The sequence below is a fragment of the Dasypus novemcinctus genome, chromosome 2, assembly GCF_030445035.2.
Source record: "Dasypus novemcinctus isolate mDasNov1 chromosome 2, mDasNov1.1.hap2, whole genome shotgun sequence".
NCBI classification, from domain to species: domain Eukaryota; kingdom Metazoa; phylum Chordata; class Mammalia; order Cingulata; family Dasypodidae; genus Dasypus; species Dasypus novemcinctus.
In genome coordinates this window covers 143,652,015-143,673,858 of record NC_080674.1, presented here as the reverse complement: position 1 = coordinate 143,673,858, position 21,844 = coordinate 143,652,015, and the positions used below count along the sequence as shown (strand labels likewise).

General features: G+C 43.7%; 1 protein-coding gene and 1 pseudogene across 1 annotated transcript in view; both read right to left on the bottom strand.

Annotated features, from left to right (window-relative positions):
* Positions 1-21,418, bottom strand: part of TGFBI (transforming growth factor beta induced) — a 46,075-nt gene extending 24,657 nt beyond the window's left edge. The window contains exons 1-2 of the mRNA XM_058279100.2: positions 20,890-21,418; positions 11,476-11,574 (exon numbers count right to left, since the gene is read on the bottom strand). Of these exons, the coding sequence (XP_058135083.1) occupies positions 11,476-11,574; positions 20,890-21,023 (233 nt within the window). The 5' untranslated portion in view covers positions 21,024-21,418. The remainder of the gene's footprint in view (positions 1-11,475; positions 11,575-20,889) is intronic.
* On the bottom strand, positions 16,069-17,082 carry LOC101412700 (small ribosomal subunit protein RACK1-like; annotated as a pseudogene).
* Positions 21,419-21,844: the final 426 nt, after the last annotated feature.

Below are 21,844 nucleotides of genomic sequence, written 5' to 3'. Positions count from 1 at the left end.
TCACACAAAGGCAGTACGGCCTGGGATCCTCCCTGCCGTGGATGCAGACTACTGACTGGTCACAGTAGCAAGTTAGAAATCTGTGCATATTCATGCACAGGGACCCCAGACCGCAGAGATGGAGGGTGGAACACAGCTGAAGAGTGCCACATACAAAGTGCCCCCAGGGGAAAAAGAGGTCGCAGCAGAACTGTTGGCAAGGGGTGCAAACAACCAAGCCAGTATATGCTGGACCACCTAAAGGCAAAACGGAGCTTTCTGGATGGATTCCATTTGGCTCCCTGGAGTGGGATGCCCTAACCGGGAAGAAACTGGAGGCAGAAAAGCCTCACAGAAAAAAAAGGAGGGGGTGGGGAGAGGGGCGGAACTGAACTCTGTAAGGCAGGAGAGGTCCCAGAACATGAAAGTGTAATGAAAAGGGGCACTGAGCAAGGGAGAGAATTTAAACAAATCATAGAAACTGGGGAGAAAATTCTGCACAGAAGTAGAACAGATCAGGATTCCGGGAAAAGGAACCTTTCTCCTAGAGGTGAAATAACTGCACAAAAAAGGCAGTCTTAAAAGTTGTACTGTATATCCAAGGCAAGAATCAGGTGCAGAAAAGCTGAGAAAATCTGAACAAATACAGGCTACTCTAAAGGTCCAGCATAAGTTGGCCCACATGTCAAAGTAGAGCCTTAACACATAGCCAATCTACAATGAAACCCTAGACAAGGAGGAGAAACTGACCTTCAGAGTTAGCACAAAATAATCAGCTGTCCAGACAAGAGCAAAAAAATTACAAGCCATACTATTACAAGAAACAGGTAGATATGGCTCAGGCAGGGCAACAAATTAAAACTTCAGAGGAGACAGAATTTGGAACAACTAATTTAAAAAGCTCAAACAAATCTTCTAAATAAGTTCCAGGAGATGAAGGAAAATATGGATAGAAGTGAACGAATGATGGACATAGAGCTAAAGGATATTAAGAAGACAATGTGTAAGCAAAAAGCAGGTTGGAAGGAAAAGACAGGAGAGAGGGGCTTAGAGCAGCGTGAAGAAGTGAAAATCTTCAGTAAAATAACTAAATGGATAAATGCAAAATCCAATAGTATCGTAGCCTCAATATATAACTCTACTCTTTAATTCCAATAAGAGTCAGAGTACAACTGAATAAGAAAAAGTCATATTTCCTAATAGTAGACTCACAAAATATAAAGAGGTAATGTGGGACAAAACAACATAAAGAGGGGAAACAGAAAGACATGGAGCAGAGAACATGTATGCTATTGAAGTGAAGTTGGTATCTTTTCAAATTAGTAGGTTATAGATGTAGGTTGTGTAACACAAACCCCAGGGTAACCACGGTTTTTTTTTTGTTTTTTAAGGAGGCACTGGAGACTGATCCAGGACCTCCCACGGGAAGCAGGCTCTCAACCGCTTGACCATCCACTCCCCGAAAGTATTTTTAAAATACACAGAAACAGAATGAGAAAGGGATCCGGTACACCACCAAAGATCAACAATACAGAAAAGGAGGCTGCAATAAAGGAAAAGAGAGGGAAAAAAGATATGATATATAAAAATCAAAGAATAAAGTGGTTGAAGTAAATACTGCCTTCAAAGTAATAATACTGAATGTTAATGGATTTCCCCAATCAAAATACATAGATTGGCAGTATAGATTAAAAAAACACAACCTCACTATAGGTTATTTACAAGAGACTCATTTTAGACCCAAAGACACAAATAGGTTGAAAGTGAAAGGATGGAAAAAGATAATCCGTGCAAAAAGTAAACAAAAGAGAGCTGGGGTAACTATACTAGTATTGGATGAAATAGACTATGTCAATAGTTGTTACAAGGGACAATGAAGGACACTACATATTAATAAAAGGGTCATTCCACCAAGAAGAAATAACAATCATAAGTATTTATGCACCTAACCATGGTGCCCCAAAATATATGAGGCAAACACTGGCAACACTGAAGGGAGAAATAGACACCTCTACAGAAATAGCTGAAGATTTCAATATACCACTCTCATCAATAGATAGAATTTCTAGACATAAGATCAATAAAGAAACAGAACTTGAATAATATGATAATTGAACTAGACCTAACAGACATATACAGAACATTGCACCCCAAAACAGCAGGATATACACTCTTCTCAAATGCACATGGCTCGTTCTCTAGGATAGACTACATGTTGGGTCACAAAAGAAGTCTCAACAAATATAAAACGATTGAATTTGTCCAAATCATCTTCTCTGACCCCAATAGAATGAAGCTGGAAATCAATAACAGGCAGAGAAATGGAAAATCCACAAATATATGGAAGTTAAAGAACATACTCTTAAATAATCAATGGGTCAAAGAAGAAATCACAAGGGAAATCAGTAAATATCTTGAGACAAATGAAAACAAGAACACAACATATCAAAACTTACAGGATGTAGCAAAGGCAGCTGAGAGGGAAATTTATAGCCCTAAATGCTTACATTAAAAAAAGAACAAAGAGCTAAAATCAAAGACTTAACTGTACACCTGAAGAAACAGCAAAAAACCCAAAAGAACAAAAAGAACAGCAAAAAAGCCAAAGCAAGCAGAAGGAAAGAAATAACAAGAACTAGAACAGAAATAAATGAAATTGACTAAAACAACAACAATAACAAAAAACAACAGAAAGTATTACCAACCCAAAATTTGGTTCTTTGAAAAGATCAATAAAATTGACAAACTTTTAGTTAGACTGAAAGAGAAAAAAAAGAAAAAAAGAGAGAGGACACAAATAAATAAAATCAGAAATGAGAAGGGCCATTACTATTGGCGTCACAGAAATAAAAGGACCATAAAAAGATTTCATGGAAAACTGTATGCCAACAAATTAGACAACCTAGATGAAATGGAAAATTCCTAGGAACAAAAAAACAACCTCACTGACTCCAGAAGAAATAGATCTGAATAGATCAATTACAAGTAAAGAGACTGAATCAGTAATCAAAAACCTCCCAACGAAGAAATGCCCAGGACCAGATAGCTTCACAGGGGACTTCTACTAAACATTCCAAGAAGTAATACCAGACTTGCTCACACTCTTCCAAAAAATTGAAGCGGAGGGAACACTACCTAACTTATTCTATGAATCCAGCATCACCCTAACACTAATTCCAGATAAAGATACTATAAGAAAAGTACAGACCAATTTCTCTTACGAATGTAGATGCAAAAATTCTCAACAAAATACTAGGAAATCAAATCCAACAGCACATTCAAAGAATTATACACCATGTTCAAGTGGATTTATCCCAGGTAAATCATAAAAAAGCCAATTAATGTCATATACCACATTAACAAAATGAAGGGCAAAAACTACGATTGTCTCAATTGATGCAGAAAAGGCATTTGACAAAATCCAGCATTGTTTCTTGTTTAAAAAAACACTTAGGAAAAAAAAGGAATAGAAGCTAACTTCCTCAACATGAAAAAGGGTATATATGAAAAACCTTATAGCTAATATCATACTTAATGACGAAAGACTGAAAGCTTTCCATCTAAGATTTGAAACAAGACAAGATGACCACTGTCCCTACTATTATCCAACATTGTACTGGAAGTTCTAGACAGAGCATGAGGCAAGAAAAAGAAATATAAGGCATCCAAATCTGAAAGGAAGAAGTAAAACTTTCCCTCTTTGAATATGACATGACCTTATATACAGAAAGTCCTAAAAAACCTACAACAAAGTTAAGAGAGCTAATAAATTTAGCAAAGTGGTGGGCGTACAAGATCAACACACAAATAGCAGTAGTGTTTCTATTTATCAGTAAAGAGCAATCTGAGGAAGAAATCAAGAAAAAAATAAATTTACAATCACAACTAAAAGAACCAAATATCTAGGAATAAAATTTAACCAAAGATGTAAAGGACTTACATATGGAAAACTACAAAACTTTGCTAAAAGAAATCAAAGAAGATCTAAATATTAATAAACGGAAAGACATTCCATATTCTGGAAGCCTAAACATTGTTAGGATGTCAGTTCTACCCAAAACGATTTATAGATTCCACACAATCCCAATCAAACTTCTAGCCATCTACTTTGCAGAAATGGAAAAACCAATCATCAAATTTATTTGGAAGGTTATGTGTCCCCAAATAGCCAAAACCATCTTGAAAAGAAGAACAAAGGCAGAGGACTCACACTTCCTGACTTTGAAACTTATTACAAAGTTACAGAGTTTAAATCAGCACCATACTGGCACAAGGATAGATATACAGACAAATGGAATTGAATTGCGAGTTCAGAATAGACCCTCACATCTATAGTCAATTGATTTTTTACAAGGTTTGCCAAGTCCACTTAATGGGAAAAGAATAATCTCTTCAAAAAATGGTGTTGGGAGAATTAGATATCCATATACAAAAGAATCAAAGAGGACCCCTATCTCACACCTTGTACAAATAATTCAAAATGGATCAAAATATAAGGACCAGGACTCTAAAACTCCTGGAAGAAAATAAAGGGAAGCATCTTCAAGATCTTGTGTTAGGCAGTGGTTTCTTAGACTTTACACCCAAAGCACAAGCAACAAAAGAAAAAACAGAAAAATGGGGCCTATTAAAAATTAAAAACTTTCGTGCATCAGAAGACTTCATCACAAAAGTGAAAAGGCAGTCTACTCAATGGAAGAAAATATTTGGAACCACATATCTGATAAGAGTTTAATATCCAGAATATACAAAGTAATCCTACAACTCAACAATAAAAAGGCAAACAACCCATTTTAAAAATGGGCAAAAACTTGAGTAGCCATCTCTCCAAAGAAGATCTACAAATGGCCAAAAAGCATATGAAAAGATGCTTAACATCATTAGCCATCAGGGAAATGCAAACCAAAACCACAATGAAATACAATGTCAAACCTACTATAATGACTGCTATTAAAAAAAATAACAACAGAAAATTACAAGTGTTGGAGAGGATGTGGAGAAATAGGAACACTCATTCATTGCTGATGGAAATGTAAAATGGTGCAGCCACTGTGCAAGACAATTTGGGGTCCCTCAGAAAGCAACTTATAGGATTACTGTATGACCTAGCAATCCTACTTGTAGGTATAGACCCAAAAGAACTGAAAGCAGGGACTCCAACAGGTATTTGTACACTGATGTTCATAGCAGCACCATTCACAACTGCCAAAAGATGCAGACAAACCACATGTCCACCAACTGATGAATGGATAAGCAAAACGTGGTATATCTATATCTATATGTATTTATATCTATATAACGGATATTGCTCATAAGTAAAAAGGAATGAAGTTCTGATTCACACGACTTCATGGATGAACCATGAAGACATCATGTTGAGTGAAATAAGTCAGACACAAAAGGACAAATATTGCATGACCTTGTTGATATGAAACATTAGAACAAGCAAACTCACACAGTCATAATCTATGATATAGGTTACCAGGGGCTGGGCTCGGGGTAGGGAATAGGGAATTAATGCTTAAATTGTACAGTTTCTATTTGGGTTGATTATAAAGTTTTGGTTACGGATGGTGGTGACAGTAGCACAACAATGTGAATGTAATTAACAGCACTGAATTACATATGTGGATGCAGTTAAAAGGGGGAATTTCAGGTCGTATAAATGCTACTAGAATGAAAGTTAAAAACAAAACGAAACAAAACATAGGGCTGTACATCACAGTGAGCCCTACTGTAAACAATGGGCTATAGTTAATAGTACAATTATAAAAATGTTCTTTCATGAACTATAAGAAATGTACCACACTAATGAAAGTTGTTAATAATAAGGTGGTATATGGTAACTCCATATTTTTACTCCTTTGTGCATGATTTTTCTGTAAGCCTATAACTTCTCTAATAAAAAAAGGGGGTGCTTCTGCCGACCTCGAGGAGGTTTTGTTTCTGGAAGCCACAACCACAGGTTTTGGGGGCTACAGACATCTCAGGCAGTTCACCCAGGCCCTCCAGGGCTGCTCCCCATGCCGTGGACATAAGCTGCTAGAGTGAAACTCCTTGAAAGGCAGCGTAGTTGAGTGGGCAGACCTCCCTGCTTACCAGCTGGATGACTTTGAGCAGGTGTCTTAGGCTCTCTGAGGCTCAGTCTCCCCTTCTGTAAACCATATGATCTCACAGGGTGATCATGAGAATCGCACGAATTAACAGATAAGAAGCACTTAGCAGAATGTTGATATTTATGAAGTGCTCAGTTGTTGAGCTTCTCATAAAGAACTCCAGGTATAAACTTTCAAATCGAAGTTAGGTTAATAACTTCAATAAAAGGAATGTCCTGCCTGAAACCACTGATCAAATCACACTGCAATAAATAAATCCTTATAACACATCAATAGTTCGGGTCTATATTTTTTCCCCATTTCTGCTATTACAAGTAACCACAAATTTAGTGCTTAAAACAATACAAATGGGAAGTGAATGTAGCTCAGTGGTTGAGCACCTGCTTCCCATGTACAAGGTCCTGGGTTCAATCCCCAGTATCTCTTAAAAACAAACAAACAAACAAATGAACAAACAAACAAAACCCTGCAATTTATTATGTTGCTGTCCTGGAGATTAGAGGACTGAAATTGGTCTTGTGGGGCTAAAATCAAAAGTTGCATTTCTTCTAAACATTCTAGGGAAAAATCCATTCCTTGCCTTTAACTTCTAAAGGCTGCCTGCAATTCTTGGCTCATGGCTGCATCATAGCTCCAACTTCAGCTTTTGTTGTCACATCTCATTCTCTCACCCTGACTCTTCCCTTTCTCTTATAGGAACCCTTATGATTCCATTGGGCCCACGTGGATAATTCAGGATAATCTCCCTATCCCAAGATCCTTAACTTAATTACATTGGCAAAGTCCCTTTTGCCAAGTAAGGTCACATACTCATGGGCTCAGGGATTATGAAGATCTTTGTGGACATCCTTTATTCAGCCTACCATAGCGCCTGTACCCCAGATGGTACAGGGGTTCATGTAAGTAGTTGAAAGAACCAACCTCTATGTCACCTAAGCAAACTTCTTGGGGTGTAGCGGAATGAGAACCTTCAGGAAGCACTGCCAACAGAGGGTTTGGTGAATCCCTATATGTCTCATCTCAGTTATCCTGGATGGTTGCACAGTGAATATGCAACAGGGAGGGAGGTGCTGGTATGGGCACTGGGGACAGCCGACTTCTTATCAGCCTCTTTTATTTCTTCTTAGGACCAGGGTTGTGGGATGTGGGAAAGGAGGGGAAAGGATGGCTCTTCTTTGTTGCTGTTCACTTCAGATGTCTCTGGGTGCCCAGCCCAGAGTGAGATCTACTGGAAATAGCCCTGCCAGCAGGTGGAAAAGCCCAGTTCAACAACAGCTGACTTTGATACAAGTTAAATCTCTAACCTTTAACACAGTGCTGAAGTATTACTATTTCACCCCTTGGCAAAGCAATGCTTGCTCCTAGAGAAATGGGAGTGTCTGCCTCTTTCATCTTGACTCCATCCAAGTCATATAGTGCAATATGTTGCTCATGAAACACTTTCAAGGTTTTTGGAATGGTCTGATGCTACCCCTACATTCTCACTCCAGCATGGCCCTCCCTTTGCCACATTTATGATGTCTGAGCTCCTGCTATAGACTATTATGTCCCCATGATGTCACCTCCAAGATGGCCTTTAAATAGGTCTTACTCTCAGCAAGATTCACACAAAAGTGGTCTGTCGAGAGGCAGCAAGGCTTCCTGGTCACAATTTCCTGCACCATTGCTCAAATTGCTGCAAGTAAAATTTTTATGGTTACTAATCAGATGGGGTCCTGAAATCATAGAGTGGGATATTGGCTCCTTCTTAAGCCCATTTGTTTGATTAGCCATTGCATCATTCTGGTACTTTTCAGGATCGGAAATCATAGCTAAAGTGAATTTCCAAATAATAAAATTCACTCGTCACTAATTACAGGCCCATTTGTAAGCACATCCTATAATAAGATCCATATGTTGGGCTCAGCACATAGCACTAAAGACTTAGGTTCTTCTCTTTTGAGAAATGCAGAAAAGTTATCTTCTGAAGCTGCAGGGTTAATAAGGTAGCCTAACCTAATCATGTCAGTGCTGAATGTGGCAATCCTCTTCTCTCCTTGAAGGTGGAGTTCAAGGCCTTGTGGCAGCAGACAAATGACTCCAGGATCCTTTCTCACTGGGCTTGTCTCTGTGTGACCTGGCTTGCAAATGCTTCACTCCCTGTCCTAGTGTCCCTTGTCTGCTTTCCAGTTCAGGTTTTCTCTCTGGTCTTGGGCCCCTGGATGATCTCTGCCTTCCCCTTACCCCATGACACTTTGTACTCTTTCATCCTCTCACACACCTCTGCTCCAGCCTCTCCTCCAGGGTCTTGCTAAGAAAATTCCTATTACTCATGTTTGCCCAATGCTCCAATGACCACCATGCTCCACTCTTCCCAGTGTGTTCCTCACCCAATAAAGGCATGCAGAAACCCATTTTCACCAGGATGATGTTGGCTCTGACTAGCACAGATCTCTCCCCTCCCTTTCCTGACCACCCAAAGCACTAAATTCTGACCACGTGGTGGTCAGGTGGCAGCTCTCTCATGTGAACTGCTTGCTAGGCTGCTCTTACTCAGCTCTCTCTGGGCAACAGAGATGAGTTTAACCACTTCTTCTTTCTCTATCTGAGTCCTCTGGATTCTTTCCACGCCAGCTCCACCTTCCTGATACTGCACGTGATGTTCCAGGAAGGAACTCTTGTCCTGGATCATGAAGTTTTATATCAATTCATGTTTTCCTATTCCCACTTCCTCTTTTTGAAGCCCCAAAGCAATAGCCAAACGAAAGCACTGGATTCTGGCACTGTAAGATCAAGTCAACAGCTGGATTGGGCATTGGGCTTGGCTTGTTTCCACACTAAACCTTTCTCTACCCACACCCCACCCATCTTCCTTCTCCCAGTGCCTGGGCTCCCCTCTGCACCCACTGGTGTGAGGGTGCTGCACCATCACATCACCACACTCCCAGAGGGGTAGACACAGCCAGCAGGAACCATTTGCCAACACACAGCTACAATGCTTGTGCCTTGTTCTGATCTATGGATGGAGAAAGACGTAGGTGACAAGAGCCAATGGGTTGAGGCAACTCATCATTGACAGCAGTGTCAGCCTGGACGTTTCTGGGGAATATTATCAAACTACTGTTAACTGGGCAGGCAAATGTTTCAACACAAAGGGCACCCAGAATCAGGATGGCAAATGCCACTTCATTGCCAGCTTGCCATCACCATTGGGTCCCACTTTAAGGAAACCTGAACTAACAAAAAGTCTGAGCTTTTTCAAACCCAAGGATCTGAAATGGCAGAAGCACTTTGGTCACTTTACAAGAAGCAGTTATGTGGGGCTTGGCTTTGTGTGTTTATTAATTAATTAACTGTTTGTTTGAATAGATGATATATGTACCTGGAAAAAAATCAAACAGTACTAAAGGGTGTTTGTTGGTTTTTAACTTGGGTACCATGGAAGGATAGAATATACATAATCTCTATTTCTCTCACCAGCAAGAATTATTGCTGAGTGTTTACTCATTGAACCTGGGAGGTGCATCTTCCTAGCTTACACAATATTTAGAGTTGAGGCTGGGCCCTCCATCAAGCAGAGAGCCAGTCGTAATGTCACTGCCCTCAACCAGGGAATTTCTGGTCTTTCCCCAGCTCTGCGAAGATTCCTAATGTCTTTTGCTTTATACTAGGATTGCTAATTGCCTAACATAATCAGGGTCACAAATTGGGGTATTAATTTCCATGCATATCTTAAGAAAAGAGTGTTTTCCCTTCCTTCAGTTGGTTTTTAAGTTGGAGATGTCTGCTCAAAGACAACTCCACAAGCAATACATTTCAATATCCCCAGTATTGGAGAGAGTTCAAGACAGTGGCGTGGAAGTCTCTTAATTCTCATATTGTGCAGACAAGAGCAAGATCAGGCTCACAAAGGGCTCAGGAGGTTTCCCACAACACATCTTCCTGTCTGCAGGAGACAACCAGCTTTGAAATATGTTGACAATTGGTGCTAAAACAGATTAGGTTTCCTGGAATTCTAAAAGTTTCTGCTGGAACATGCACACTGCTATTTGCACCAGGCAGCTGTGCAGTCAGATGGGGCTGAATGCTGTGTCCCTCCATGCTGACAGAAGTACCAACAAGTCCATCTAGAGCCACACTGCTCCACGCCCTATTGGCACTCTCAATTCTGTTGATGTGTCCTAGATTTTCAAATTCTGGGATAATAATAATAGCAGCTAGCATTTATCAAGCACTTACTATATACCAGGCACCATATTCAGCTTTTTACGCATTATTTCATATAATCCCCCCAACAACCCTGTAAGGTAGGTCCTATTGTTATTTCCATCTCACAGATGAGGCAATTGAGGGTTCCTAAGGTGAAGCCATTTGTCCAGGTTAAATGGCAGCAACAGGGTCTGAACCAGGCAGTCTGAGTTCATACGCAGTCTGAGTCTACATTCCTAATTAAGAAGGCAGACTCAGACTATGTTCTAGGTTCTCTCCATCTTTTTGGTTTGTCTATATTAAGACTCAGGTATTTTTCAGTGTAAGTTCACCAATGGGCTTTCTTTCCCAGACTCACATGTTAGTGATTTCTCCACTGAATATTTATATCATTTAATAAGGATTGAGAAACACACACACACACACATACAAACACATGCTACATTTCATGCTTCTTGCAACCCCTAACCTGCCTTAAAATGCCTTAAAAATGTATCCAAATCTTTTCAGCAGCATTAGAAATGCAAAACAAAATTGGCCAGTTTACAAAAAAAGCCACTCAAAAAAAAAAACAGCAACAAAAATCATGGGAATTGCTGAGAGCAGGGAGTGGGAAGAAGAGGTGTGATATGGGGGCATTTTTGGGACTTACAGTTGTCCTGAATTTTTGGGACTTACAGTTGCAGGGACAGATGCAGGATGTTATATATACTGCCATAACCCACTTAATGGACTAGGAGAGTGTAAACTACAATGTAAACTATAATCCATGCTGTGTGGCAGCGCTCCAAAATGTATTCATCAAATGCAATGAATGTGCCACACTGATGAACGAGTTTAGCCATGTGGGAGGAACGTGGGGGTGGGGGTTGGGTAGTGGCAGTATATATGGGATCCTCTTAAATTTTTTGATGTGACATTTTTTATGATCTATGTATCTTTAAAAAATTTTTTTTAAATCTAAAAAAAAATAAATAAAAGAACATAATGTTCAAACTTGTTTTCTCAAGAGTTAAAAAAAAATGCCACTCCCAAGCACACAGTTCCCTGACGTGTTTGCACTCGTGTCTTCACAGCTCTTGGGCAGCCTGACCTTGTAGAGCCTGGCCCAGGCCTGGGGTGCCAGCAGCCAGCACACACACAGCACAGCCTCCTTAGCGGCTGGTGGTCTTGGGGGGTTGCGGATACTCACGTTGGTTTGCCACAGATTTTCCTCTGATACCACTGCTTACAGTTGGTGAAGTACTTCTTGTTGGTGCCAATGACCTTCTGCACAGCACACACATTGGGGCTGAAAACAGAAGCAGCAGGGTTAGCAAGATGTCAGCACATCTGCCCCACTCTGACGTCCTTCCCGTTAGGTTGCCCCTCCTGGGTCATTGGTGCTCTTTAGACACAGAGGGAGATACAGCCATTTCAATGTTGGAACTAGGGAGGTGGCTTGGCGGTAGACTTTGGCCCCTGAACTGTATTTCCATCAGCTCCCCCCAAATTAGAAATTGCCAAAGTCTCTCTTACATATCAATATAATTTCATATAACAAAAGTATCTTAAAAATTTGAGATTGCATGTTACAGATTGAGAAAATTAGCGAAGTAAAAGTGGTATGTTTGCTAAGCAAAATGGCTTTGAGAGAAGCCCCAGCCTTTTACCGTACCCCATCCCACCCCACACTACCACAGGCTGTGACATGCACATTGCTGGCCACTGTCAGGGGAGGGAAGCCCAGGTCCAGTCCCTGGCACCTCCTGGGCAGCTCCACATAGAGGGAGAGTGTGCATCCCAGCCAGCTGCCTGGCTCCCAAGGACTATCCCTCGGGACTGCCTGTCCTGGAAACTAGAGGAATGCCATCTGCTGTCAGGACCATCACAGGGGATGCCTTCCCATTTAACCCCAGTCCCTCATTACTTAGGCTTCTGCTCAAGTCCTGCTTCCCCAGAAAGTCTTCCTCCACTGCCCCAGGTGACATTCTTCTTTCCTTCTTCTGACCTGGGATACAGCTGTCCATACCCCTTGCTCGATGCCAGGTACCAAACAAAATCCTATAATGGATGTGGATATGTTTGTCTCCTCTGCTCAACTATCTTCAAAAGAACATTAAGGGGTGGGAAACGGACTTTGGCCCAGTGGTTAGGGCGTCCGTCTACCACATGGGAGGTCCGCGGTTCAAACCCCGGGCCTCCTTGAGCCGTGTGGAGCTGGCCATGCGCAGTGCTGATGCGCGCAAGGAGTGCCGTGCCACGCAAGGGTGTCCCCCGCGTGGGGCAGCCCCACGCGCAAGGAGTGCGCCCGTGAGGAGAGCCACCCAGCGTGAAAAGAAAGAGCAGCCTGCCCAGGAATGGCGCCGCCCACACTTCCCGCCGCTGACGACAACAGAAGCGGACAAAGAGACAAGACGCAGCAAATAGACACCAAGAACAGACAACCAGGGGAGGGGGGGAAATTAAATAAATAAATAAATCTAAAAAAAAAAAAAAAAAGAACATTAAGGGGGAAGCGCCTGGGCTCCCATCTATGGAGGGCTGCCTGGCCTGCAAGCATGCTGCGGAGAGTCGTGCGGCCTGCAGATACTGGGAAGGGGAAATAAATAAATAAATACAGACACAGAAGAATGCACAGTGAATGGACACAGAGAGCAGACAGCACTCAAAAAGCGGTGGGGGGGGATTAAAAAAAAAAGAACATTAAGGGGATGTGGAAGTGTCTCAAGTGATTGAGCCCCCGCCTACCATGTGGGAGGTCCCAGGTTTGGTTCCCAGTGCCTCCTGGAGAGGATAAACAACATAGCAAGCCGGCGCAAGGGGCTGGTGTGGCAAGCTGACACAGCAAGTATGATGCAGCAAGGAGACACAAAGAGGAAACAGAATAAGAGAGACAACAAAGCAGGAGTAGAGGTGACTCAAGTAACTGAGTGCCTGTCTCCCACATGGGAGGTCCCAGGCTCCCCTCCCAGTGCCTCCTAAAGAGAAGACGAGCAGACACAGAGGGCACACAGTGAAAGGACACGAGAGCAGACAGCGAGTGCAAACAACGAGGGGGTGGGGGGAATAGATAAAAATAAATCTTTAATTAAAAAAAACATTGCAGGCAAGTGCTCTACCTTGTCCTTTCTTTTAGGTTCTAGATGGCACCTAGCACTGAGTCAGAGTAGAGAAGGATCTTGGAACAAAATTTTTGAAAATTCTGCCCCCAATGACCATGCAGCTCAAAGAATTCTCAGGAAGTGTGGAAAAGCTGAGGGCAAATGTTATGGGATTCTGCTGGGAAGCCTGCTTCCAGAGCTGTGGGATTTTGTTTTTGTGTATTTCATTCCAATGTTCCAAGTCCTGACCTAACTGTGCACAGGCCTGGTGACAGTAGGACCTTCATGAGGTATCCGGGGGGAAAGGAGGCTGCCGTGGGAAGGGGTCCTGCTGAGCCTGAGGCAGATAGTTCATCGGGCAGAATCCCCAGTCAGAGAAAAGCAAAAGAATACAGTTTCAGGGCTTTCACAAAACTTCTGTGCCCAGAGAATTTCATTTGTCATCCAAAGGGTACAGTATTTCATTAATATCATGTTCCTCTCTTATTTTACAAATGTGATTAATAGACTGTATTTGATGTACATGGTATCTTTTATATTTAAATACTTTCAAACAAAACCAAGTTACAAAAATAATACAAACCATATACAGAGAACTCCAACAAAGCACTATCCCCCCAGATACCCAGATTCACCAGTTTAAACATTTTGTCACAATTGCCTTATCATCCGATCAATCCATCTATCTATCCATCTATGAATCCATTTTCTGAATACTTGAGTACAGGTTGTGTACACCATACTCCTCAAAACATTTAATACTGCCATGTACATTTCCTTAGAACAAGATATTCACTTATGCATCCATCTTAAGTGCAGTTATGAATTTCAAGAAATTTTATATTGATATAAAGCTTACCATCCATATTCCAATTTTTCATATGTCCCAATTATGTCCTTTTGAGCCTTTTCGCCTTCCTTTTTAAGTCCCATCCAGGATTATGTATTTCCTTTAATTGTCATTGTCTCTTTAGTTGCTTTTTTAAAAAAATGTGGGAACATATATACAATATAAATATAGACATTCCCATCTCAACCACTCCCAGCTTATCATTCAGTGGGATTAATCACATTCACTACGTTGCAGCACCCTCACCACCTTCCATTACTAAAACTTTCCCATCTCCCCAAGCAGAAACCCTACATCCATTATGCATTGACTCATTTCCCCCGCCCCTCCCACCTCTGGCAAATGTACTCTAATTTCTATCTCTATGAGCTTGCGTATTCTCCAGTATTTTCTTTATAGTTGCCATGGGGCTTAAATTTAACATCCTAAATCTATAACAGTCTTGTTTGCTTTGATACTAACTTAACTTCAAAAATATTCACAGGGAAGTGGACCTGGCCCAGTGGATAGGGTGTCTGCCTACCACATGGGAGGTCCACGGTTCAAACCCTGGGCCTCCTTAACCCATGTGGAGCTGGCCCATGTGCAGTGCTGATGCACGCAAAGAGTGCCCTGCTACACAGGGGTGTCCCTCGTGTAGGGGAGCCCCACACACAAGGCCCAGTGTGAAAGAAAGTGCAGCCTGGCTAAGAATGGTGCCACACACACAGAGAGCTGACACAACAAGATGATGCAACAAAAAGAAACACAGATTCCCAGTGCCACTGATAAGGATAGAAGCGGTCACAGAAGAATACACAGTGAATGGACACAGAGAGCAAACAACAGCGGGGAGGGGAGAGAAATAAATTAAGGAAAAAAAAAGTATACACAAACTATGTTCCTATACCCTTCTGGCTCCACTTTTATGTAGCTCTTATCAAAAATTAATGTTCATATATTCTGAGTCCAAAACCACTGATTTATCATTACATTTCATGCCTTTGCCTTTTAGCTCCTGTAGGAAGTGCAAAGAGGGAGTTAAAAATGCCAAATACAATACTACTGGCATTTATATTTACCCCTTACCAGAGATCTGTATTTCTTCAAACAGCTTTGATCTATTGTTTATGGTCCTTTTCTTTCAACCTGCAGAACTCCCTTTAGCATCTCTTGTAGGACTGCTCTAGAGGTGACAAACTCTCAACTTTTGTTAATCTGGGAATGTCTTAACTCTACCTCATTTGGAATGACAGTTTTGCCAGATATAGATTTCTTGGTTGGCAGTTTTTTGCTTTTGGCACTTTAAAAATAACCTCCCACTGTCTTCTTACCTTGATGGTTTCCGATGAGAAAACGGCACTTAATCTTATTGAAGCTCCCTTGTACATGACATGTTGCTTCTCTCTTGTGGCTTTCAGAATTCTCTATCTTTGGCATATGACAATTTGGTTATAATATGCCATGCTTGGATCTATTTGAGTTTAACCTATTTGTAGTTCATTGAGCATCATACCATTCATTAAATTTGGGAAGTTTTCAACCATTATTTTTTGACTATTCTTTCTACCTCTTTCTCTCTTCTCCTTCTGTCCCACAATGCATACATTGGTAAGCTTGATGGTGTCCCACAGGTTGCTCAGGCTCTGTTTATTTTTCTTCATTCTTTCTTCCTTCTGCTCTTCACACTGCATGATTTCAATTATCCTATATTCAAGTCCACTAATTCCTTCCTCTGCCAGTTCCAATCTGCTGCTGAATCCCTCAAGGGAATTTTTAATTTCTGTCACTGTGGTCTTCAGCTCTGTTTTGCTCCTTTTCATAATTTTCATCTCTCTACTGATATTCTCTTTGTGTCCATCTATTCATTTCCTGGTTTTCTTTAGTTCTCTGTCCAAGTTTTCCATTAACTCTTTGAGCATACTTAGGATCTGTTTTTCCCTACAGTTAGCCAGTCTTTATTTATAAAGTTCTGTCACCAGTTTTCACCAGGTGTCAGGATCACCTGCACACTTGCACCAGGCTGTCTGTGTAGCCAGAAAACAGGTTGACTATCAGCAAACCAGGCCAGAGAGGTGCACTGGAGTGTTTGTGCCTTGCAACTGGTACTGATAACTTTCTAATGTTCATCTACAATGATCTTGCCCTCCATGTCCCAGATCTTGATGCTAAAGCCCATAGTAGCACAGAGCCAGCAGTGGCTGGTGCTGAAGCCCAGAACACTGATGATGACCCTGCCATCTACGGTATAGAGGTGCTTGCCTTCATTTAGGTCCCACAGCATGGCCTGGTCATCCTTGCCTCCAGAAGGGCAGAGCGATCCATCTGGAGAGACAGTCACAGTGCTCAGGCAGCCAGTGTGGCAATGTGGTTGCTCCTCATCTTGCAGTTAGTCAGGCTCCATACCTTGACCAGCTTGTCCCAACTTCAGGGAACGATGATAGGGTTGCAGCTGTTGGGTGAGCAGTGAAGTAAGAAACCCACTCTGAGTGGCTCTCATCCTGGACAGTGTATTTGCAGACTCCTAAAGTATTCCAGAGCTTGATGGTCTTATCTTGGGAACTAGAGAAAATCTCCCAGTTGTCAGAGAAGGCCACACTCAGTGTATCCTTGGTACGGCCTACAAGTAGGCATGTGGAAGTGCCCATTGTGAGATCCCAGAGGTGCAGGGTTCTATCTCAGGAGTCTGTGAGGGCAAATTGGCCATTTGAGGAGACAACCCGCAGAGCACACTGGGGGATACTATAATGGTCAGCTTCCACACAACAATGGTCTTGTCCCACGAAGCCTACAGCATCATGTCTGGCAACTGCAGAGTAGTAGCAATCTGGGTCAGCCAGCTGTTGTGGCCCTTGAGTGTGTCACGGAGGGTCATCTGCTTAGTCATGATAGTGATGAGTGTAGGAGTCCTAGGACCAGCTTTTAAAAGTCTTTGTACCAGGTCTGTATGTCCCAGATCTGGTCTTCCTCACTGATGGTTTCTAATGCTTTAATATTCTGTTTCTTTGTGTGTTTTGTAAGCTTTTGTTGAAAATTTAGACATTTTGCTATTTAATGTATTATTGCTGGAATTTAGATCCTGAGATATCTATACCTTATGCTTATATCTAGCTAATGCTATGACAGAGCTTTCCTTGATTGTCAGGAGCGAACAAAAAGATGTAAAAAAGAACAAAAAGCAGAAGCAGAAGGAGGAGGAGAAAAAGGAAACACCTCTACCAGTCCTTGCAGATTGACCTGGGCAAGCAAGTTTTCTCCTTCAGGGTTTATCCGTACAATGAGTTTAGAGAACAGTTCCAGGTCAAAGCAGTGTGTCTTGTCTTGTCTTGGGCACGCCCATGTGACCTTAGGAAATCCTCCATTTACATGATTTGAATGTCCCCTCTTTCCTAGGAAACCGTGTCCTCATGGTCTTGGACACTGCACTATATGTCCTACAGCCAGCAAACTCTAAAGCTGATTGGGTATGCCCGGCATTTTTCAAGAACACACTGATATTGCAGGGAGAGCTACACCTCCCACCCCCATTATATCAGCGGTAGGAACTTGGTCAATTTTCAAATATACACAGTCAGGTTATAGAGTGGGAGTCATTCTGACCCACTACTTCCTCTACCATATGTCTGTCACATCTTGTCCACTATGTCATTTAATAAGCAAAGGTGAGTGGGCCAAGGAGGCACAGTAAATATTAGTAAATTGATGCAAGAACATGAGGGTGAGAGAAGTTAAGGCCAGAGAGGAAAGAAAGCACAGACCCAGCTGGGAGAAGAGCCCATGTCTCCGTCCTAGCTGGGTCCGACTAAACGCCCACTGACGCCAACAGATTTTTAGATACCTTACTTGCCTGCTTACTACCAGATTCACAGTTACAATGGTTCCCAAACAACCCCTGAGGAGTCCCAGCTCCAAGGTTCTGTTTATTGCTGTACAACCTTGGAAGCTCTTCTGTCTGACCAAGCAGGAAACAATTACTGTCGATGAATTCCCTACAACTCTCCGTAGGCATCTGGCGAATCTTCAGTGAATCTCTTGTGTATGTGGCTCCAACATTCGTTCGTCTACTGATTGAGTTTCCACGGCTGCTGCCCTTTAACAGGAGCAGAGGCTGGGGCAGCTGTGACCTGCCTCCTCTCACAGGGAAGCGTAGGGGATGGGATGAGTACACAGGAAATTTATGCTGATGTTTAATTGAAATGAGCAAGACATGGAAGTTTTTCTGGGCCTTCTGCCTCAAACTTAAACAGTGATGCTGTTCAACTTGGATTTGAAAACCAAATGCTTTAGGAAATTCAGTCCAATTTTTGGTTGTTGTTATTCAGAAGTGTGATTATATTTGTACATTTTTTCCCTCCCGAACAGCAACACAGATAAAGCTAAAAGTCAGGAGACCACATCAGAGCCACTACTCTCCCAAGAGCTTTCTGGACTAAGTCTATCTCACTGAGCTGTAGTTTCTTTACCTGTAAAGTGGCAACATGAACAATCCATCTCATGGTATTGTTGTGAAGATGAAAACAAAAGTGGTGATGGGGTGTTAAAGAGCTGCCCATGAGTATGGTAAAATGATTTCTTCCTTCATATTTTGGAGCATGCTACATTTCCTTAAAATAGGAGAGATTTTTCTTCCCTTTTTACTAATTCTCACTTTGAATGATATGCTGGAACTTGAACAAGGTTATCCGTTTTGCACAGAGTGCCACACCCATGCATGCAAGGCCAAGCAGCTCTGTGGTATTTTCAGGGACAATTAGATCAGAATAAATGTAACCATACCTACAACCATGGCTTGTCATTGTTCATCTGCCTGAGCACCGACTTCACTGGGGGAGAGGGTGCATGTATGATTTCTTAGAGCATTCGGCCACAACAGATTTCTAGAGGCTTTTCCAACTGTACTGCGAGAAGCCAATCAAGAGGATTAGCCTGCAGGGATATGGTGGGGAAGTTGATCTAAGATCTGAAACTCAGAACGTTAAAGCATCTGATCTAAAAAAAAAACAAACTAAAAACCAAAAAACTTAAAATAAAATAAAACATTTTCTGGCTGGCCAGTGGCTTTTCAGGGCTCTGAAGGGAAGCAGGAGGAGGTCTGCTACAGAGCTGGTTCTCGGTGAACAACCTCGGCACATTTTGGGGCCCTTCACTGTGAGGTGCACACATGCCATTCTAGCTGACAATGCTGCAGGGTCTGCCATGGTCTCCTCCTGACTTAGAGGCTAAGATACAGAAAGAAGAGAAACTTCCCAGGCAGACTGTGGCACCAAACATGACATGCTTCCTTGGCAAGAAAGGCAGCGGGACCACTGCTGAGCAGAGGTAATAAAAACGTTCGTTGCTCCCTTTTTGACTTGTATGCCTCATCTTCATCTCTTCATTTTTCTGCCCTGCCCCCTCACCCTCTAGTATACAGAGCCAACGTCAAAGGTGATGTCCCCACTCTCCTAAGCACCTCAAGATAGCCCCCGTGTCCTCCTGCACCCCCTCCCTCACCTCCCCTCCTCTTTCCAGGAGGGTGTTGTGGCTGCAGCATGGCCTGGCTTGATTTCACTCTGCAGAGTGACCAGACTTGCTCCAGAAGGTCTCCTCCTCCCTCAGCCCTGAAAGACTAAGTAAGACTAAAGCCACAGGCAGAGGAAAGAAGGGTGACTACTTCCTACCACGGAGCAATCTGTACCCACCGCCAGAGCACTCCGAGGCTTGGTAAGGGCCTATAAAGTCAGCTCTAATCACCTGCTTCAGCGAGTTTTGATCCCAGCACAGATCTGCCCAGTCACTTGGAGGGCTGGGTACTGCCTGGGTGTGAATGCCAGACCCCAGTGGCATGTGGGCTCTTCTGAGGAATTATAAACTCCACATGTCATTTTCCCCAGTTGTGGAAAGAAGCTGGTACAGCCAGGTAGGCTAAAGCTGCAGCTAAACCTGGACGGGTGTGAAGAAGGCACGGCCTGGTTTGGGATGTAGAAATACTGCTTATTTCTACTTCCTGTGCCAGGGTCTTTATCAGGTCCGATTCTCTGCCTGGGTGTGCTTCCTAAAGCCAAAACTTCTTCAGCGCCTTGAAGGAGTATCTACACACATAATATCCCAAACTTACTCCAGTCCACACTGAAGTGGACCACGGGAGAGTGGCATATCCTCTCTGGACTCAGTTTCTCCATCTGCACAATGTGTGTGAGGGCAGTGAGTTCCCCTGCTGGTCCCCTGGCAAGAGAGGAGGTGCCAGGCTGCTCTTGCTGTGCCTGGGGTGCTTTGCATACTGCCTCCTAGCCTGGCACCAGCCTCATGTCTAGAGTTGCGGTTCAAGGACCGCCTGGGTTGGAATGTGTGCACTGTTGGGTGGGCTTCCCCTCTGCTCTGGCCACCTGCTCAGGTGATTCTGGGCAGGCAGCTGCCAACTCCCCCTTCCTCCTGTCGGCTGGAAAGGGAGGCGGGAAGCCCGAGTCCATTTCGTGCTTAGTCCAGCCGCGGGTCATCGGTCAGCTCCCCTACCCACCTACTCTGTAGCGCACCAGCCTCTGGCTCTCCCACTTCCCTCCCTCCAAGGACCGGTCTCTCTGAGCCTCACGCCGCAAGCTTTTCGTTCTGGCTTTGTCCCCTGGCGCCCCGGCCCGCTTCGAGGCTCTTAGGAGCGTGCGTTCCGGGGACCTACGTCCAGTCCCTCCGCCACCCGCCGCAGGGCGGCTCAGCTTACCCGTGCTGCCGGCCCCGGAGCTGGCTGTGCTGCAGCACCAGCTGGTAGGGCGACTTGTAGGGTCTCGCCAGGGTCGTGGCCGGGCCCAGAGCCATCGCCAAGAAAAGGGACAGCAGCCGCACGAGGAGCGCCATGGAGTCGAAGGACGCACACCGACCGACCGACCGACCGACGGGCGAGCTTGGGCTGCGGGGAAGTGAGAGCGCCTCCGCCTCCCGGGCCAGGTTAAATAAGCGGCGAGCGGGAGGGAGCCGCTGCGAGGGGGCGGGGAAGCCCTGGCCGGGCGGCGCGGAGGGAGGCTGGGCTGTCCCCGGCGCCTTGGCGACCGGCCCCCTCTGGCCTCCAGGCTCAGCTCCGCAGCCACGCACTCTCCCACTTGGCTCCCCACTCACTTTCTTCTTAGCTCACGCATTCGCCACTTAGCTCTCCTCATTTTCTCCCTCTCTCCCCTCATTAACCGGTCTCCCAGACACAAAGGACCTTAAGGGAGTCCACCTCCTCCTTCCCAGCGGAGTAGACGAGGAGGAGTGAGACGCAGCTGTCTCTGAGCCTTTCCTCAGACTTCACTCCCTCCGTGGGTCTTGCATGCCCTGAGCCCAAAGATTCCTCACAGATCTTGAGGCTACTTAAGACTGCAGGCTCAGGGGGAAAAGGGGGAGGCAATTCTGGTCCCCAGAACACTGTATCACCCATCAGAGGGCCTCTACATTCCAGGGGCTCCCCTCCGCAGGAGCTCCCTCCCACCCCAGTCTTGAAAGATAAATAAGGAATAAATCTTATGACACAAGGAAGTAAAAAAATGTGGGTCAGATTTCGTTAGACTCTAAGCTACTCTTGGAAACTGTGGGGAAGAGTGGGGCGGGTCACCTTGGTATTCACTTAGGCTCTCTCAGTAGACTAGCGGCAGCACTGCATACCAGATCGATGCTGTGCAGAAAAAGACAAGACATCTGCC